This window comes from Plectropomus leopardus, chromosome 19 (genome assembly GCF_008729295.1).
Source record: "Plectropomus leopardus isolate mb chromosome 19, YSFRI_Pleo_2.0, whole genome shotgun sequence".
In the NCBI taxonomy this organism is placed as follows: domain Eukaryota; kingdom Metazoa; phylum Chordata; class Actinopteri; order Perciformes; family Serranidae; genus Plectropomus; species Plectropomus leopardus.
In genome coordinates, this window is record NC_056481.1 from 14,479,520 (window position 1) to 14,497,717 (window position 18,198).

An 18,198-nucleotide genomic window follows, 5' to 3' on the forward strand; every position below is an offset into this window, starting at 1 on the left:
ATTAAAGAAATATTTTACGTGTAACTGTAGCAAGTCACACTTAGGGGCAATTTTGAATTCCTCATGCTTTGTGTCTCTAGTTAATACAGAATCACCCTGAGGTGGGATAATGTTTAAGAGGTGATTGGCTGTGGCATAAAGCCTTAGCTCAGTAAGGACTAAAATGGGATGTAGATATTACTTGATGTGTGATTTTGACTTTCTCTCCTCCTTCTTTCCAACTGGCTCCATGTGAGTCGATGGAATAGAGGTAATATGAGAGTCTCACTGTGGTGGTCGGCTGTCTTTTGAGCAGAGCTGGCTGACATCATTCTCACAGGGGGGTGGTATTAGCTGGGGCAGGGCAGGGTTTGGCCTGGTGCTTTACAGCTGAGCCAGTTTCCTATGAAAGCTGCCTTGGTTCATCCAGTTTTACACGAGTTTAGAGTGCCTGTCATCTGAAATCGTACTCTACATTCATGACGCACTAATGTTGTCTTGCTTTCTCATTCGCAGCACTGGGATGATTTTGATGGAGTGAGACACTTCTGTCGAGGCAGATCTACAATAAAGCTGATCTACGTATCTGGGTTAAAGTCGCAACTTGGAATCCTCTCACCTGCATTCGTACCCTGAACTGAACTCAACTTTAAGATGGATGGAATAGACACCTTGCAGAGCTCGGCCCCAGAGACCAAGGCCGAGCGAATTGCTCGGTACAAAGCAGAAAGGAGGAGGGAGCTCGCAGAACGTTATGGCAACACAGACGAATTCACCTCCAAATATGTCCGTAGGGACAGGAAAATTGGAGACACATCGGAAACAGTGTCTTCAGAAACCAAGGAGAAGGGAAAATATGAGGATAATACATTAGAGCAAACATATACCAGGAGGGGCCCCAGGAATAAAGTAGCAGAACCTGTGGAGCACGCTGATGAAGAGGAAAAAGAGTTTACCACTCAATTCAAAGAAGACACAGTCTTATCCTCTAAATCTGAAGTTGTCTCCACAATGAAGACGTCCCCTCATTTGAGGTGAGTTTATGTGCTTTGTCACAGTTAAAGTTCTGTTTTTGTGCAAGACCAGCACCACTGTTTTTCCAAAACATATAGAAAAACAGTGGTGTGCTATAAACTCGGGCACAAGACATAAAACACAAAGCTGTCCGGGCACAGAGACTGAGGGGGCCAGTGCAAGTAGTGCCCAGAGTAACATCTCAGGAATAGATTGTAATAATGACGTCATTTATTATCTAGATATTCTTGTGTGTATATCAGTTTTGACTCCAGTAAAGATCCTTTCCCAGGAGACAAAAAAATCCTCGAACATCTGTATATATTTAAAGGAAATGCCACAATCAGTGTTCACTCTGGGGTCAAAAAGTAGTCAGGTATTTATTAATCTAGCTCTGATCTGCTCCCGATCAACAGTGATGGAAGTACGACACCTGGGTGGACATGCTAATTTTAGCCTCTTTGCTGCCACAATGACAGACATAAATGACGTCCTCCTTTATCTCCCTCCAAGCACCACTTGAAAAATGTTCAAATTTTATTCGGCTTTTAGTTTAAGAGAGACTGAATAATTAGGCTAAGCGATATAAAAAAGGTAACTGCTGCAACATTTTCACTGGCCTCCATGCTACTTTCCTCTGTTTACTAACCTGTTTTCTGGCCTGTCCGTGAAATCAAACGTGACAAACAAGGGAAAAAAAAAACAAAAAAAAAAAGAAAGAAAGGTACTCGTCTGCTGCAATGTAAAGTCGTGTACATGTTTCTAGTCTACTGGGAACAGGAAAAGATTTAGTTGCACGTTTTTTCAGGTTTTCCCACCTTTAAAGCAATTGCATACACATGCTAATTTTGTTGGAAAAAGATTATAATTGTGCAGACTAATGGCTTTATACTTAGTTATGTAAATCTGCTTAAATTTTGAGCATATTAGATCCCTGCTATTTGCAGCTGAGTCAAGTACAGTAGCTTCCTTTTGAGGCATCCCTGTGTTTAAAGAACATTTTTATATAAACTAGTAAAGATAACCATGAGATTACTGTAAAAGGGCCTGCTGCTTGTTAATGAGAGAAGAGGAGGCAACAAGTCTACACATTTGGAGAACGCTTGGATCTATCTACTGTTAGAAGTAAACACGGCAGCTCACATTTCCAAAATTGGCCATGTGTGCAAAGCCTACTGCCTCATTTATTTTGCCATGTTTTGCTATGATGATATGCAAGCTGCTTGTTTTGGTTCACTTAGCAGTCGTACAGAGGATCACACATGTTCAAGACGTCTGGGAGTAACAAACCAGTATTGTTCGGGTGACCTGAAAGACTTTTGGAGTTTTCTCACAGGAATGTTCTTCTGACATTTTTGTGCGTAGATGGAGTAAAAACATGCCCAGTCGTGGGTTTGGGGATGTTTGAGCTGTAATCAAGCCGGGGATTCACACAGCCAGACTTGTCTGTTCTTGAAAAACAGCCCAAGGGAATGACGATGGAGAGAGATGAACTGAGATGGACGGAGTGCTGAGATAATGTCAGAGATTGGGGCTTGCAGGGGTGGTAGGATTATTAGGCTCTGCCAAGATTTCATGCCCTGCACTTAATGAAGCAAGACATCTAGAGAGCTGTGAGTGATGGCTTGTTGGGTATTATAGGCCAATTATTTTATAAAACTGGGAAAGACATGTCTTATGTTGTAATAGAGTTGCAAAATAAATACAGTACGTGCAGCATGGCATGTTTCAGCAAATCTCAGCTGTCAAGTATTCTACTTAATCATCTGTAAATGTAGTATTGAAGTTAAACTACTTTGAAAATCTTTTGAAGCATCAGTTTTGTGCATGAGGAATTTAATAATTTAATTATTTTTTTTGCACATTTTGCATGTTAAAAGGAACTGTTTTTGGCATGCCACAACAGAAATTATATCTGGCAAAATACAGAGTAAAGTCAAACAAAGTTGTGGACTACATTTGTAATTACAGGGAGCATGAAAGCGGGTTGACGTGTTGACGCATTTGTCTCGCATGCCTGTCACCTCAGCTACTAATCTTGCCAGTTTTGTTATGACATTTGCTGCATGTCACACTCCAGCTGTGCATTCTTGTGTGGAGGCGTACTTATGCAACAAATAGAGATAAACAGAGGAGGCCATGTAGAAGCTATTGTTAACAAACCAATAAAATGCCCATTGATCCCGAGATATTTTTGGTTTAATTGTATAATATGTGTCAATTCTAGGGGATAATTGGAATTGTTTGTATTTCCATTACTCACCCTTCAAGATTTTTCTGAATTAAATATTAACCCTTTGAAACCTGGAGTGACATCACTTTTCTTGTGCTGATTTCAGATGCCTTTCACAAGTATTTAAACGTTTAAACCTTAAGCAAATTGGTGCAATTTCTTTTAAAATCATGGGAAAAAAGGAACTGAGCAATATGGTAAGAAATGTTCAGAAAATGGCACGAAATTAGTAATTTTATTTTTTTTTTTCTTATTTGTTTTTTTATTTTCCATTTTGTTGTGTTGTGCTTTTTGTTGCTTTTTGCATTTTTGTTTATTTATTTTATTAATTTTCAGCTAAATTTCTTGTACTTTTTTTTTTTTTTTTTTTTTTACAAATCAAATTTCTTGCTTATTTGGGCTAATTTCTTCTTTCCTTGCTCATTGCCTTTGCAGAGGGATGTCATATTCTGTAAAGCCCTCTGAGGCAAACAGATTTATAGATTTATAAATAAAATTGACTTAACTTGACTTGCCTTCTTCCCATGTTTTTATAGAAATCAAGCCAATTTACCCAGGTTTCAAAGTGTTAAAAAAATAAATGCCAGATTCCTGGTTGACTTGCATGTCCTTTATAATTACAGCTTCACATTTATGCACTGAACCTTCACAGGCAACATGTTGACATGTCTGTTACAGGAACAGCATAAAGGAAACTGGAACTCAGCTGTTTGAGCGATAATGAAAACTGTCAACAGGTTTATCTGTGACAGACAAGAATCCTTCCTGTCAAAGTTACAGTCGAAGAGTGACATTCCTTAACACATTAGCACTGTTATATTTAACTGTCACTTAGGCCCAATCCTCTTTCTTGTTTTTGTCCTGCCCCTTGTTTTCTAGTGTCACCTTGTCACTCAGAACAGACTAACAAGGGGTACTGGTTGAAATCTTCCTCCTATGAAATGGGACCCTGTTACGTCATGGATAGTCGTTGATGCTGGCGCTAATGTAAACAGATGCGACATGTGACACTATACATGGTGAATATGTCGTCCTCTGCTGTGATGATTTCTCTTGCGTGGGCTACAGGCATCCTTATGTGGTTATCAGGATGCTTGGGATTTGTTTACAACTCAAGTTTCATGCTTCACATCAAATAAGTCATCAAATCGAAATTTATTTTACTTATTTTGTATTTGGTCTATTTGTTTGTATTATTTTATTATTACCCTACCTGAGGACATCAATAAGCAAAACAGAGGGGTAAGGGCTTAGTGGTAGGAGTAAGGGGTGCATTGAGATTGGGCCTTTAAATTCATCCTTAGTAAATTAATACTATAATACAGATCCTGTACTGTCCCACAGCCTTACTTGTTATCTCTTCATGCAAACGTAATGTCATCTTTCTTTCTGCTCTGATTGTATTTCAAAAACAACGCAGTAACATCATGTTCTTTGGCTTGGTAGTTAATGTTGGCAACTAAACTGTTGTATAAAAATAAGTGCACTGCTTATACAGAAATAATTCCTTATCTTTTACAGCCTTTAGCAAAGAAACTAATCAGTGAAGAACCATGAATCATGTGACATCATCTCACCACAGTGTGATTTACAAAAGCAAGATTGTGGGATTGAGAAGACTATACATCAGTGCCTGTTACATATGGGATACAAAATTCAGCTGGTTCATAGAAAATTCTATACAGGGTTCCCACAGTCATGAAAAACCTATCATGGAATTCCCAATCACATTTTCAAGGCTTGGAAATGTCATGGAATTAGAAAAAATCACTGAAAGTTGTGGAAAAGTTGTGGAACTTTGTTGTCTGCAATGAAATTGTTACAGTAATCTTCCATGGATAACCTTTACGAGGTGTAACACAATGGCACATCTATTTTCTGTAGCTGATGACGCATTGCATCTCTAATATGTGTTGGTGCATGACGTTTTGTTTACCATCATGTACGTTTCTTCGTCTTCTCCTTCCAGTCTGTCTCTCTCTCTCTCTTTCTTTCTGTCTCTCTTGAACTGAGTTTGAATGTCACGTTTGAAAAACACCAGGTAACTGGCTGGAAATTTGAGTACAATTTTATTATAGGTCCTTGAAAAGTCAGGAAAAAGTCAGGAAAAAGAAAAAAAATGTGCATGAAAATGTGTGGGAACCCTGTATGTAGCTCAAATGCCTGGTATATTCAAGTATTTGGGGTTTGATGTTCTGTGTGTCATTAAGGATGTGTAGTAAACACCAGTAATTGTGCTACTGGCACATTGGGGTTATCGAAACACCTTAGCAGGACTGAATGGGATTTGGGCTAATTATTGTTTACATGACTGACTCATTACACAGTTCCAGTACCTGCCATATGAGGAACTGAGCTTCCCAGCAGTTAAGCGCACAAATTAGAGACATTAAAATGAAATCTTTTGACTATGCCACGGTCACAATTATAGCCCTTCTGTGCTCTTACATCAATCTCTTTATTGCTGTTTCAGTGTCTCACTTAATGCTTTGTGTATATGACATAATGTTACAGAACAAGAGAGAGGAAGTTTGATTGATGACTTGCCTGCTTTGATTTGAACATATGTTTAGTTTTTCTCTCCTCATCTTCCCCATTATTCTGTCTGTATTACTGCTGCTTTTCTGTTCCTCTCTGCTCTGCACTCCTCTTCTATGGTTAGTTTTTATGGGTGCGTAGGACCATCATGATGAAGTGTCACTGAGCCCTGTGGTTGCAGAGGAGGGTGTTAGAGTTTGAGAACTAGGTGGCATCAGTCACTGAGGTCACCATGGTCTGTAAATACACTCTCTATAAGACGAGCTAACGTTGTGCGATACTGTATAATCACTTAAAATTCATGTGTTTTTTACACAGCCACAGATCGCTGTGTATTAAATTAATTATTGTGACACCTACATCAGTTTGTGATATTCTATTACATTTCCCGTCTCTGACTGCACCATATTATTCACGCGCCATAAATACTTTGGCGCTGCATTTTTAGTTTCCCCATTATATCGCAAAGCTGTACTGAGGCGTGCCAGCCCAAAACTGACTAAAATGTCCGTGGTTGCCAAACCCAAGCCCAAAATTACTCGTAATAACATACTGGTGTAAAAATTACTTTTCAACACAGTTTTGGAACTCAAATATGACACCAGTCCACAGAAAAGTCACATGATACTGAGTCAGATCCAGTATTTAATTACTGTCTGTAATACATCTGCACAGTCCTTGCTAAAGGGCCAGTATACTTTCGGAAATGCTTGGAGGGAACTTTCCAAAAATGTCAGTTAGACTTTCACGCCAACTTAATGCAGTGATTGGCCAGGTATGAGGAGGTGAGAGAGGATGCGGGTGTTTTGCCAAAAAAAAAAAAAAAAAAAAAAAAAAGAAATATCCACTGATTCGCAGATGTCTCTTTCCCAATTTAAGTTAATCAGAAAAGACTCTTCTCCTGCCCCAGGGCATCATGTAATGGACCCGAGTGGTGTTTGCCACTATGGAAAATTTGCTTCAAAGCTTGCCGCTGTTGCTTGGGACATGGTGTACATGGATCAGAAACGGATCTGACTTATAGTCAACCTTTACGATCCATAAAAAAAAATTAAAAAATGGCTGCGTTGTTGCCAGCTACCCTTTTTCAGTAACCTCTGACCTCCCCCAGATGTCCATCTCGACTCTCTATTGTGTTAAAAGCAGTCCTCTCCCCTCCTCCTGTTACATCATCGCTGCTACCCCACAGGCAGCTGCTGTCCCCATCCATATTTAACGCCCATTACTTAGAGATGAATGGCCATCGTCAGAGGCTGCGCTGTTATATCACTGCCAACATGGGACTTAAGGAGCAGCATGAGTAAATGTTGTGAGATGCAGATCATATTCAGCAGAGTAAGAGGCTGTCAGCATCTCTGTTGATAGTTTGGTTTATATTGCACCTTTTATGTGGCTTGAGTACATTTTTGGATTACAGTTGTGTAAGTAAGACTTAATATTTTCTCTGTCTAGTTTGCAAACCTCAATTGTGACAGACACATAATCTCTGTCATCGCTTGAGTGTGTTACAGAGTGACCTCATTCGTCTCTCTCCGTCTCTCCTAGGCTGCTGGAAACTGATGACACAGAGGAGCCAAAGGGTAAGACGAACTCTCCACTTTCACTGCGCTCAGATCGTCTTTTGTTCCACAGACTGAACTCATTCAAGCTCTCTTTATTACTCAGTGTTAAAGGAATACTGAGCTCATTGCTGATGTCAGATCACCTACCTGGTTTATAGATGTTGGCTGTTTAAAACTTTGCCACTGAGGAGGAATGAAAGAAAACAGATCCACTGATGTTTTTGGCTCTGCTCTGTTCGGCGTCTAATTTTAAGTGAACGTTTTGCCGCGAGCGATGGTTTTTCTTTTTCAGAAAACAAGGGGGATTATGTCTGGCACGTGTCTACAGAGTTTTTTGTTCAAAGACCATGACTTAGTGGGTGTGCACTAACACTTGTGTGTCTTTCTGTGCAAATGTTTGATCTTACGTGAGAACACTGGAGGCTTGTTACAGCCAGCTAGTATTATGAACTAATTTTGGAGCCTGCTGCTAAAGAGAGGAGAAAATGGATAATTTTACACATGGGCCGCTGGCTGCGTTTCCCATTCGCATTCAGCCACCTGAGCCCACAGCCTGTGTGTCTGTCTTTTTGTGTCAGTGGTCAAATGCCTTTTTTTTGCCTGCCTGTCTGTATGTGTTTCTCTTATGTATCTGATTTGGCTGTCTTGCTTTGTCGTGCTGGCCTGCTTGCCAGTCAATGATGTGTGTGCATGTGCGAGACAGAAAGATAGTGACAGAGAGAGGTCATAGGAAGGTCCCAGGTTATTTCAGCATTTCAGGATATGTGAAGCAGTGTAGTGCAAACAATGTAAAATGACATTTATTTACCTTCTTATCTTCTCCTCCACCCAAGTTAATCAGAAAATTTGGCAGACCAAGTCTAAATGAATCTCATAATTATTCAAACATATTATTTAATCATACAGAGGGGCAAAGAGAGCTAAAACAAAGGTAAAGCCAATCCGCTGTCTAACCTGTTGTGTTTTCTGATAGTTTTACAGTCCAATCATTGATTCAAATGTTGCATTTTATCTAGATTTTTCCCTGTGCACTTGGGCAATAAGCACAAATAGTAAATGGCAGAGCTAAATCATGTATTGTTAGATTAGTGCTATGACATTCAGTAGGTTAGTAGATTTAAAACACAAAGACGTGTGTCTGCTAATTATCTGCTCTGCTGCATATTGCCATAACTGATTTATTTAATCATTTTTCATTGTGCAGCTGCACGCAGCTCATTCACTCAGACCTATTTTAACACCTATTTTTTTCAATGATTTACCCATTTACCCAATTGTGATTATTTTAAATCTTAAATTTCATTCTAAGTGGCATTTAAAAAATGTCTTAAGTCTTAAATCTAAGTTGCCTTAGACTGTAGAAACCTTGTCTGTTTATCAAACCACAAATGAGACAAGAATTGGTTATTTAGCCACCCCTCAGTCTCTCCGTTTCTCTCCCCACCACTGTGGACTACTGCCCGGTGCGATAGCGAGCAACAGCTCAGGAGATGGATCTTCTGACTGCGACAGTAGCAGCTTAAAATTGGCCAGCGCAACATCAGGTCTAACCTGTGTAACGGTAGCAGCAGAAAGTTTGCTGTGGGAAGTCGGGTCTGTCTGTACCTCCAGGTTTTCACTGGCTAGATCCAGGATACAGCATCCAATGACTCAGGGCCGGTCGCTATCCACAGAGAAACCATGGGGTGGCTAGCAAGCCAGTTCTTGTGTCATTTGTGATCTGATAAACTGGGAGATAGAGTGGGAAGACAAATCTAATAATACAATATCAGAAATACTTTATTGATGCCCGGGGGGAAATTTTGTGGTTCGTTACAGTCACTCTGATGCCAGCATAGAGACAGAACAAGTGTATAAAAATAGAAAATAGAAATACAGTAAGAGTAAACAATTAGCATAGTATGTAAAAATGTATATATATAAAATAAAGTATGCATAATATGCTAAGTATGTTAGTGTGTAAAATATCAATCTAAGAAATACAGTAATAGACAATTAGCACTATTGTGTGATTATTTAAATTGCAATATGGATAATGTGCTGAGTGTGTTAAGTGTGAAAAATATAAACTGTGCGTACTGCTACCATGTTATGTATAAAACTAGTATGCAAGTTAAAAATATATGCTATCAGAAGTCTAGTGTTCTCTCAATATACATACTTGTATTACAAATAGACTCAAAGTTTATAGTAGAAATCTTGCCCACATGAGCCAAAAAATGTAACTACCTATGTGAGCTTTAAATGTAATGTCATTATTTTAGGCAAAAAAAATATTGAATGACTTGACTTGAATTTAGAAACAGAACTGCAGAATAATCCAGAATCCTAAGGTTTTCCCTTTTCTTTGAAAGACTGAATATCTGTCAGCAAGGCCAGTGTGTTTCTGCGGTTGAAAGTTAAGAGCAGAATTGTTGTATTAGAGAGCACCAAAGACACAAAAAGAGGAACAAAAAGCAGTTAGTGTTGATTTGTAGTTGAGATATGTGCGTGTGAAAGCAAGAGAGTCTGAGAGCATCAGTGGTGCATTCACATGGCTGATGAGCTTCCTGTCCAGGCTGGCAGTGGAGTCAGTGCTCTGAGCCAGAACGCTTCTTGTGGTCACATCAAGGGTTTCCCCAACTCTTCAACTCTCCCACAAGCCAGTAAGGCATACATTCAACTGGTTTATACTGAATAGGGTTAGGCCGGTGTGAAAATTTTCAAACCGGTTTGATATTAAGCTGAACACGGGGTCAGACCGGTTTACCAAATTCTACTAGGGGTCCTACATGAGTCTGCAGTCAGTTCTCAGTGGAACATAATGACCCATAATGTGTCCTAATAGAAAACTAGTGTCTAACTATCATGTAGCATGTCATAGAGCTCTCTGTCCACATTAAATCCATAAAATATGCTCCTCTGTCACTTAATGTAAACAAACCACCTATTAGCAATCAGCTGTGTGTTTAATATCAGACCAGACGTAAACACATAAAGATGTGTGAGTAGCTGACTTGCTATCCTTCTATGTTTGTAACTTTAGTTTTTAAATCAGAAAACACGTTTTTTTGATATTGACTGGAAGTTACATACAGTATAACCAACAGCAAGTAAAACTGGCTCAACTTACTTTTAGCGATGATCATTTACCTCAGCAGAAACTTTCAGCTCACAGGCATTCTCCCTCGAGCCAGCTGACACTGTGTTTAGGTTATTGAAGGGAAAAAAGTAGGTTTCCCATAGGTAATTCCTCATTTCAGCTTCATGAATCAACCGTTCCTTCACCACTATGGTGCTTTCAAAGCAAGCATCAGATATAAATAGTATCACGGACGACAAAAGTTCAATTCACACACCTGCAGCCACTTAGGACAGCTCTTTCCTTTCACTTTGAAATCAAAATGTTGCCATATTGGTACAGTTTTAGTCTTTTTTAAAGGGATATCTCTGCCATGTCTCCTTCTCTCAACCCCAAAATTAAACAAAAACACAACATGCTCCTCCCCCCGCCCTGCTGAATTTGAACTCTCAGCAGTAAATTAATTTCTGCAGCTGACCTGTATCACACTAGTGGCTAAGTTAGTCTTTTTAAAAACATAATATATTAATCACGCTGTACTACTGCTTAGTGCTAATGCAATTTGACTTGAATTTAGCACTATGACTAAGGCTGCTTTTAAATTTGCCAGAATGTGCTGTAATAACAAATGGCAGTTAAGCCAGTCTGTGTACATCAAACCATTTTAAGTTTATACACGGACCGGCAAAATCAGAAATTAACCCAACAATACTCCCACAAGACAGTGAATATATTTTAGAAGCCTTCAGCTAGATACTGGTTTCCACTGCACTCTATCATGCTGATATTAGCCCAGTATAGATAGCAATCAAAATGATTTAAGCTCACTGTGACTCAAACACTCTTCATTAGATTGTCGTGGTGGTGGGGGAAAGCTGTATAACACATTATGCAGATTTGATGAACTCTACACTGCTCTTCAGATTCTGTTGGCTAATATTGACATATGTGCAGACTCTTCTGGCCATTCCAAGGTCAAAGGCCCATCCAATAAGCTCTCAGCAGCTATAACTCAGCAGTCTTGTGAGATGGATGAAAACACTTATGGAAAAGCCAGTGAACTTAAGTGGAGATTTTTTTTTCCATCTCTTGAGTTTCTTTTTTCTCTCTCCGTCTCTCGCTTGGACGTTGGATGGATGATGATGTGAAAAAGATTGGACTGGAGTCAAAACTAAGAGAGTGCAGTCTGTGGGGAATCACCGCTCTGCAATGCGTAATGATTGTGTCATCATCTGAACTAAATCATGCTCAGTTCTGGACAGCAGGGGAGCTTTGAGACATAAATCTGCAGTATTAAAACACTAGAGTACAAGACCTTAACAGAGAAGCTTTTTTTCCATTGGAAAGGGGGAGTTTATCATAGACATTATGTGGATTTGTTTGTTCATTTGTTTTCTTTGGAGGGGTAACAATTTTAGCTGAAATGTCTCATTGTCGAGGCAATAAAAGCAGATTTAGAGTGGGAGAGTGGATTTAAGTGCGCTGACTTAAGAAATTTGCGTTGTTTTGGAATATCATTAAATTTAATGGTTTCCTTTTGTTCGGATTAGAAGATTATTTTCTCAGGGCTGTTTTTGATTAGACAACTCTGCAAGAGAAATGATTCTTTCTTTCACACACATAGGCACACACACACAATAATGGGATTTCTTTCTTTAAGAAAATCATTATCTCACCATGAACGCTTGACTGACAGATAGATGCAGGATGGTTTTACCCTCACTGTACTGTATGTCTGAACACACTCATCCTGAGGCGAGCGATATACTACTACATTCATTTCCTTTTTCTCAGTTAGCTTAGAATCATGGGTGAAGCCAATAAGATTATATCCTATCAGTTTTCCTGTCTACATTTTTCAGCAAGGAAAACTTCCATTTGACCAGCAAAGACTGATATGTGTGTGTGGCGGTTTGTGTGGCTGTGTGTGCAAAGGCATGCATTAAATTATCTGTTAAATCTGCCGTTGTGAACATGTCCATGCTCTGTTCTGTCTTTGCATGCATTTGTATTCTGTATTTACAAAAGGCTAGTGTATTGATGACTTTGTTTGACCTCACCATCTCCATGACCATAAAACAATGTATTATGATGTGGATACCAAACACATACACTCCTTCTTAAACTCTCATTCTGAGATGACCTGACTGATCATATCATACTACACTGGCAGGAAGCAATTGCAAATCCCTCTCACTGTTGTATTCATGATTAACCGTGTGCGTGTGTGCGTGTGTGTTCTTTTTAGGTGACGAGAAGCCTGAGGACTCAGCCAAGAAGACTTCCAAGATGTCTCTTTTAAAGGTATGATATTTTAGGTTTGTCTTCTTAATAAACATGGGATGATATGAATATTATGAAACTAAGGTTAGCCCAGGGAAAATAATTGTGATTAATGATCAAAAAAATTCTAAAAAACCCTAAAGTCGCATTAAATCGCACTGGAATCACCTAACTATGGTGTATATTAAGCATATGTATATTAGAAAGTATGTGTAAAGAAACAAATGTGTACCAAGAAGTATGGTACCGGGAGGTAGGAAGGGTGGGATATCACTGTATTATGGTATACCAGGGTATTTAGAAATCACAACTGTGTGATTTTAAACTCTGTCAAATGTACGGACTCTAATCATATTATTAACTTTGTACTGGAAAGGCTGTATTGAAGATGCTTTGCATGTAGTGCGCATCACGTGCCCTGTAGGTTAGCGCCAACCACATACTGCAGTGAAATTCCAGGAAGGCATGAAAAAAAAGATACTGCAGCCAGGAGAACTCTCACTTCCATGCATCATCCCATACCAACTTCCAACTTCCTTTATCCAAATATTTCGTATTGTTTGATTGATTTTGTGTGTGTGACTGTGTTGCTTTTGCCCAAATCTAGATTTAATAGCTCCAAATGACATCACACACTAAACCAAATCCAAGCTTTAAAACAACATTTCTAGACGTATGAGTGGTGTCACAGATGCTGAATCTATATTTTTCTTCAGACTTTGGTTAAATCTTTTCATATCCCTCGCTGATTAACTCCCAGCCCTTTCCAACACAGCTGGTGTATGCTTCAACCCCCCTTGGATCTTTGCTCCATTAATAACAAATTGAGCTGTTCCATACAGCACGGAGCTGTCCCGCACCTGGATGCTCACTTGGCCAAAGTCATGACTTCACACACACACACACACACGCAGTCCATGGAGGTCTGAAAGCAGAAGTCTAAAGAGCTTAAAGATCCATTTAGGAACAAAAGCTTGACAATGTCCCCAATCCTATGGGAGATACACACATGGGCTTAAAAATGAAGATGGTATCCATCTTTCCCAGGCTGCTCAAGTTTCACAAGTGGTTAGTCTTCATGATATTGGATGTAAATAGCTGTTCTGACTTGGCCTTCACGGGCCAGGAGCAGTGCCAAGGTTAGCCAAGTGAACCCAGATGGCAGGAAAACCTGGTGGGAAAACAAGCTCCCACAAAGAGGCAATCTTACAGTCACAGGACTTTTTGTTTTCTCTTTTTTCCTCTGCTCTCATTGCCCCTTGTTCGGACTTAGATCTCTGGTATTTTAAGGTGTCTCGCTTTAAAGTCATCAGCAGTGACAGATACTCCTTTGCTGTCTTCACTTTCCTCTTATCACTCATTTCTCCTTCACAATCCCTGTTGAAAGCCTGTGAGTCAGTGTCTCGAGCAGCGGAGACAGAACAGGAGTGAGCTTACAGTCTGCTCCCCGGCGCAGATTGAGACAATGAAATCTGAACATGGAGACTTGTGGAGAAAGATAAAGTCCATTTGTATTCATGGATCCAAGGGTCATTCAAAAAAAACCCAGGAAAAATCATGATATTTTACAGTCATGTTTTCCAGGCCTGAAAAAGCGTTGGAATAAGTAAAAATCATTGAAAGTTTTGGAAAAGTCATTGAATTACTCACTTTTTGAAACCTGAGCAAACTGGATTGATTTCTTCTAAAAATGGGAAGAAGGCAAGTAAGAACTTTGCAACAAATTAGTAAAAAGTACAAGAAAATTATGTAAAAAATTGCTAAAAAAAGGAAAGTACAAAACAAAAACAAATTGTAAATTCGCATATATGTATGCATAATTCTTAGAATTATAAATATAGTTTCTCAACATTTTTTCAAGTAAAAAAAGAGGGTGAATACAGGTGTTTTACCACAGAGGAAAATGAGGAATGATGAAAACAAAGTTGTTGTTTTTTTTTAAAAATATCAAAGCATGTAAAGATTTTCTAGTGGAAACCTCAAATGCAAATATGACCCTGAAAGTTAGAACAATAGATCCCATGTAAGAATTTTTAATCAGGTAAATTTGAGATTCTTATGAAAAAAAATACATGAGACACAAACTGTAATTCAAAGCAGCATATTTTTATGTGTCATATGTCTTAATGGGGTCTTTACTCTCCAAAGATAGTAAAAGACAAAAAAGAAAAAACAAACTATAATGGCTCCCTTGAAGGTACTTTACGCTAATTTGGAAAATGAAGTAGGAGCAGTATTCATCTCTCTCCATTTTAGCTTTTATTGTTTACTTTACAATCACACTCACACTTAAGAACCAACCTGAGCAACTCTGCTGAAGCATTTAAGGGGTTAACTGCCTCACTCAAGTGTATGGGTGGAGCCTCATTCATTCATTCACTCCCCTTATTGAGATTTTTTTTTTTACTTTCTTTTACAGCTGAGTTAGGACGTAAGCAAACTTGCAAACATAATCCTAACCTGTAGGCTACGGCCGCCCCTCTCTCTGCCCGTAGGACCTGGAGGAGATGGAGGATGGAAGCAGCGGCCGGCGTGCCAATGATGGGGTCAAGTGCCAGCAAATGAGCAGTGACGAAGAGGAATCCTCTACCAGGTAGGCACGCTCAAACTGAGAGTTGACTTTGAAATGAATCTGTAACTTAAACAGGAAACTGTAGCTTCTGCTGGAAAGTGTCAGGATAACTGCATTTAAACTTTGAATGGAGTCTTCTTTTTCACCTTTGGAGTAATAGATGTTGTGGTCTGCGGTACACTACACATGCAACACAACACAAGCAGATAAAACAAACAGAATCACCTTGAAACCAACTGACACACACAGACTGAGTGAAGGACAGAGTTAATTAGAGACCAACTGAAAGGCTTTCTAATGATGCAAACAGCTGCAGTGGTAAACCAGATAAACCTGCAGAGCTCGCCTCTGATGCCACGCAGTATATTTCACACACATGCATAAACACAACACCGAGGGCTGCGTGGTAGCCATGGTGATGACTGAAGCTAATAGCTGCCAAAATGTACTAAGCACTGTAACAACTGAAGCCTGGACTGAGCCAGAGTCCATCTGTGTAATCTATTAGAAATATCCCCCTTGTTTGTGTGTGTAGATACATTAAAGACATAATTAAGTTAATTCCTTTTTGTCAACATAGAGTTTGAACTGACCCATGAACTCTTCAGTTCCTACCCAAGTCAGAAGTGATATCAGTACATTTGACTTTTTGCAACTAAACCTCATCACTGACATTTTCAGCAAAGCTCAATCACAATGCATCGACTAACCAAACATCATCGTAGAAATAAGCAATCCTGTGAAAAAAATAAATCAACTGCCCAAAAGAAAGACTTTGCATAGAGATTAGAGGCACGTTAAAATCAAAAGGGAATGTATCCGAGCATCCCTGCCTTCCAAAGGTCAGAAACACCCATCAGATGAGATGATAATGAGCAGAGTGGCGTCTTAACGAAGTCCAAGTTTAGTGTCTTTATCATGCTGGCTCAGTGCCTATATTGATCACAAACTGCCATATCAGTGGTTGGTAATTGATTGTGTCAACATCCTTTGTGTTGGTAAAAGTTAAGGAAGATGAGATCTTCGGCAGTTTTGTAGAACTTTGACACGAGCTTTACCATACACCCAAGTCACTTTTATTTATATAGCACATTTAAAATCAACATGACTTGAACCCAAGTGCTTTTCAGTCAAGGCAGATCCTAAACTATCCCACAGGCAGGTTCACTTGATTAAAAACTCAAAGGCGCATAAAAGGCAGTTACACTTAAAGTAATACAATAAAAACTATAAAAGATCAGGACTAAAATGAAAAAGTTAAAACAACTTGCATGATAAAACAAGATAAAAACAACTTGCAGAACAATGTAATTAAATGAATTTTAGAAACGAAAAAGATTAGAGGATGTTAAAATCTAAGACTTAGACTGAATTAACGCAACTAAAAAAGGTGCATCTTTGATTTTTACTTTTGCAAGTCAATAATGTATCGTCAGACTAATCCATTAAATTTTAAAAACTAATAGCAGGATTTTTAAATCAATTATTTATTTTGCTGGTAACCAATCAGTTGTCCTATGTTTGTCTTCTTCCAATCAGTTGATCCTGAGCAGTCAGTACTTGATAACAGTCATATAGATTTAGATACATTCAGTTTGGGATGGTTACTACTGTATCTTGGTATGTTTAATTTAACTAAACAAATACAAATGGTAACCATGGGTAACAGATCCATAACAGGAGGAAGATTGATTGTTACATTTCTCAGTTTGTAGTTTGAATTCACCTTGCAGCCAGCTCTTTCCTTGCAATTCCATTATGTAATGCCTGAATCTTTTTTTTTTACATTAAATTTATTGAACATATTTTCTTACCGTCTGTTTCCACCATCCTTGTCCTTTTTTTCCCTCGCATATTTCAGTCTTCCCAAAACTGACACAAGCACGTTCATGGATGAGAAAGAGGCCTCAGATGAACCTTCATGGAAGGAACAGCACGAATATGCTTCCACTGTCGAAGAAAAGGTCAGTGGTCTGTTTTTTTTTCTTTTTCTTTTGTTTTACACGATGTTTATACATTATTAAAAATGCCACGTGGTTTCCATAACTCAAAGATAAAAGTCTTTGATCTGGAATGTGTGGTGGAAAGATCATATTTTTGACCTTATGCAAACTAATTCAAAAACTCTTACTCGCCTTAACTTTGGCTCCCTTTACCTCTCTAAGTTTGTTTTTTTTTTGTTTTTGTTTTTGAGTTTGACGTGTAGATTGAAATTCATGTCGCTGATGTACAGTTGCAACACACACACACACACACACACACACACAAACTAATCTGGACTAAGAATGATTATCTCACCCACATATTAAACTGATTATCAGAGGTAATCAACGTATGTTTATGTACCCAATTGACAAACACCAATAGCCCTTTACGTTATACACTCCAGTGTAGACCACCTGGTTAGTGTTGCACTTTTACACCAGCTGGCTCCACAATCTGCTTCTCCCTTCATCTCCTCCTAAATCAGCACTCCCTCATAACCTTTGACCTGTCAGTAGGACGTCTGCTGTCGCTCCAGCTGCTGTTGTAGCGTCCAAGCAACAGCATATCAAACACACAAAAAAGGGTGTGTCTTGATGAGTCATTTCATGTTTATGTCTTTATTACATTATTACTCTTTAATATGCCTTTTAAACGCATGATCGCTCACATCTTTAAAGCTGTTAATATTTTATAGTAGCTCCGACAACAAAAAGCTTTTGTCTTGCAATTACTTTACTTGACACAACATGTGTTTTTTGTTAAGGTTTTTTTCCTTTGAGAAAAACAAACATGAGTGACATCCCAAACAAGTCTCGCAGATTTATCGACAAGGCCAAAACCCCCACAGTCTTTCCTGACACAGTTTGTTTCTCTTTGTTTCGCCCAGTAACTCTTGGCTTTTTACTTTTTTCCTTTTCCTAATCACCATTGTTTCAGTTTTCTCAAGATCTAAGTCTTATTTCTTCCTTCT

General features: G+C 38.8%; 1 protein-coding gene across 2 annotated transcripts in view; it reads left to right on the plus strand.

Annotated features, from left to right (window-relative positions):
- svild (supervillin d) overlaps nt 1–18,198 on the plus strand; it is a 60,744-nt gene that overhangs the window by 15,392 nt on the left and 27,154 nt on the right. For both annotated transcript variants that reach the window (XM_042507583.1, XM_042507584.1), the window contains exons 2-6: nt 496–1,013; nt 7,310–7,344; nt 12,636–12,691; nt 15,166–15,263; nt 17,104–17,206. In XM_042507583.1, the coding sequence (XP_042363517.1) occupies nt 634–1,013; nt 7,310–7,344; nt 12,636–12,691; nt 15,166–15,263; nt 17,104–17,206 (672 nt within the window). In that variant the 5' untranslated portion in view covers nt 496–633. The remainder of the gene's footprint in view (nt 1–495; nt 1,014–7,309; nt 7,345–12,635; nt 12,692–15,165; nt 15,264–17,103; nt 17,207–18,198) is intronic.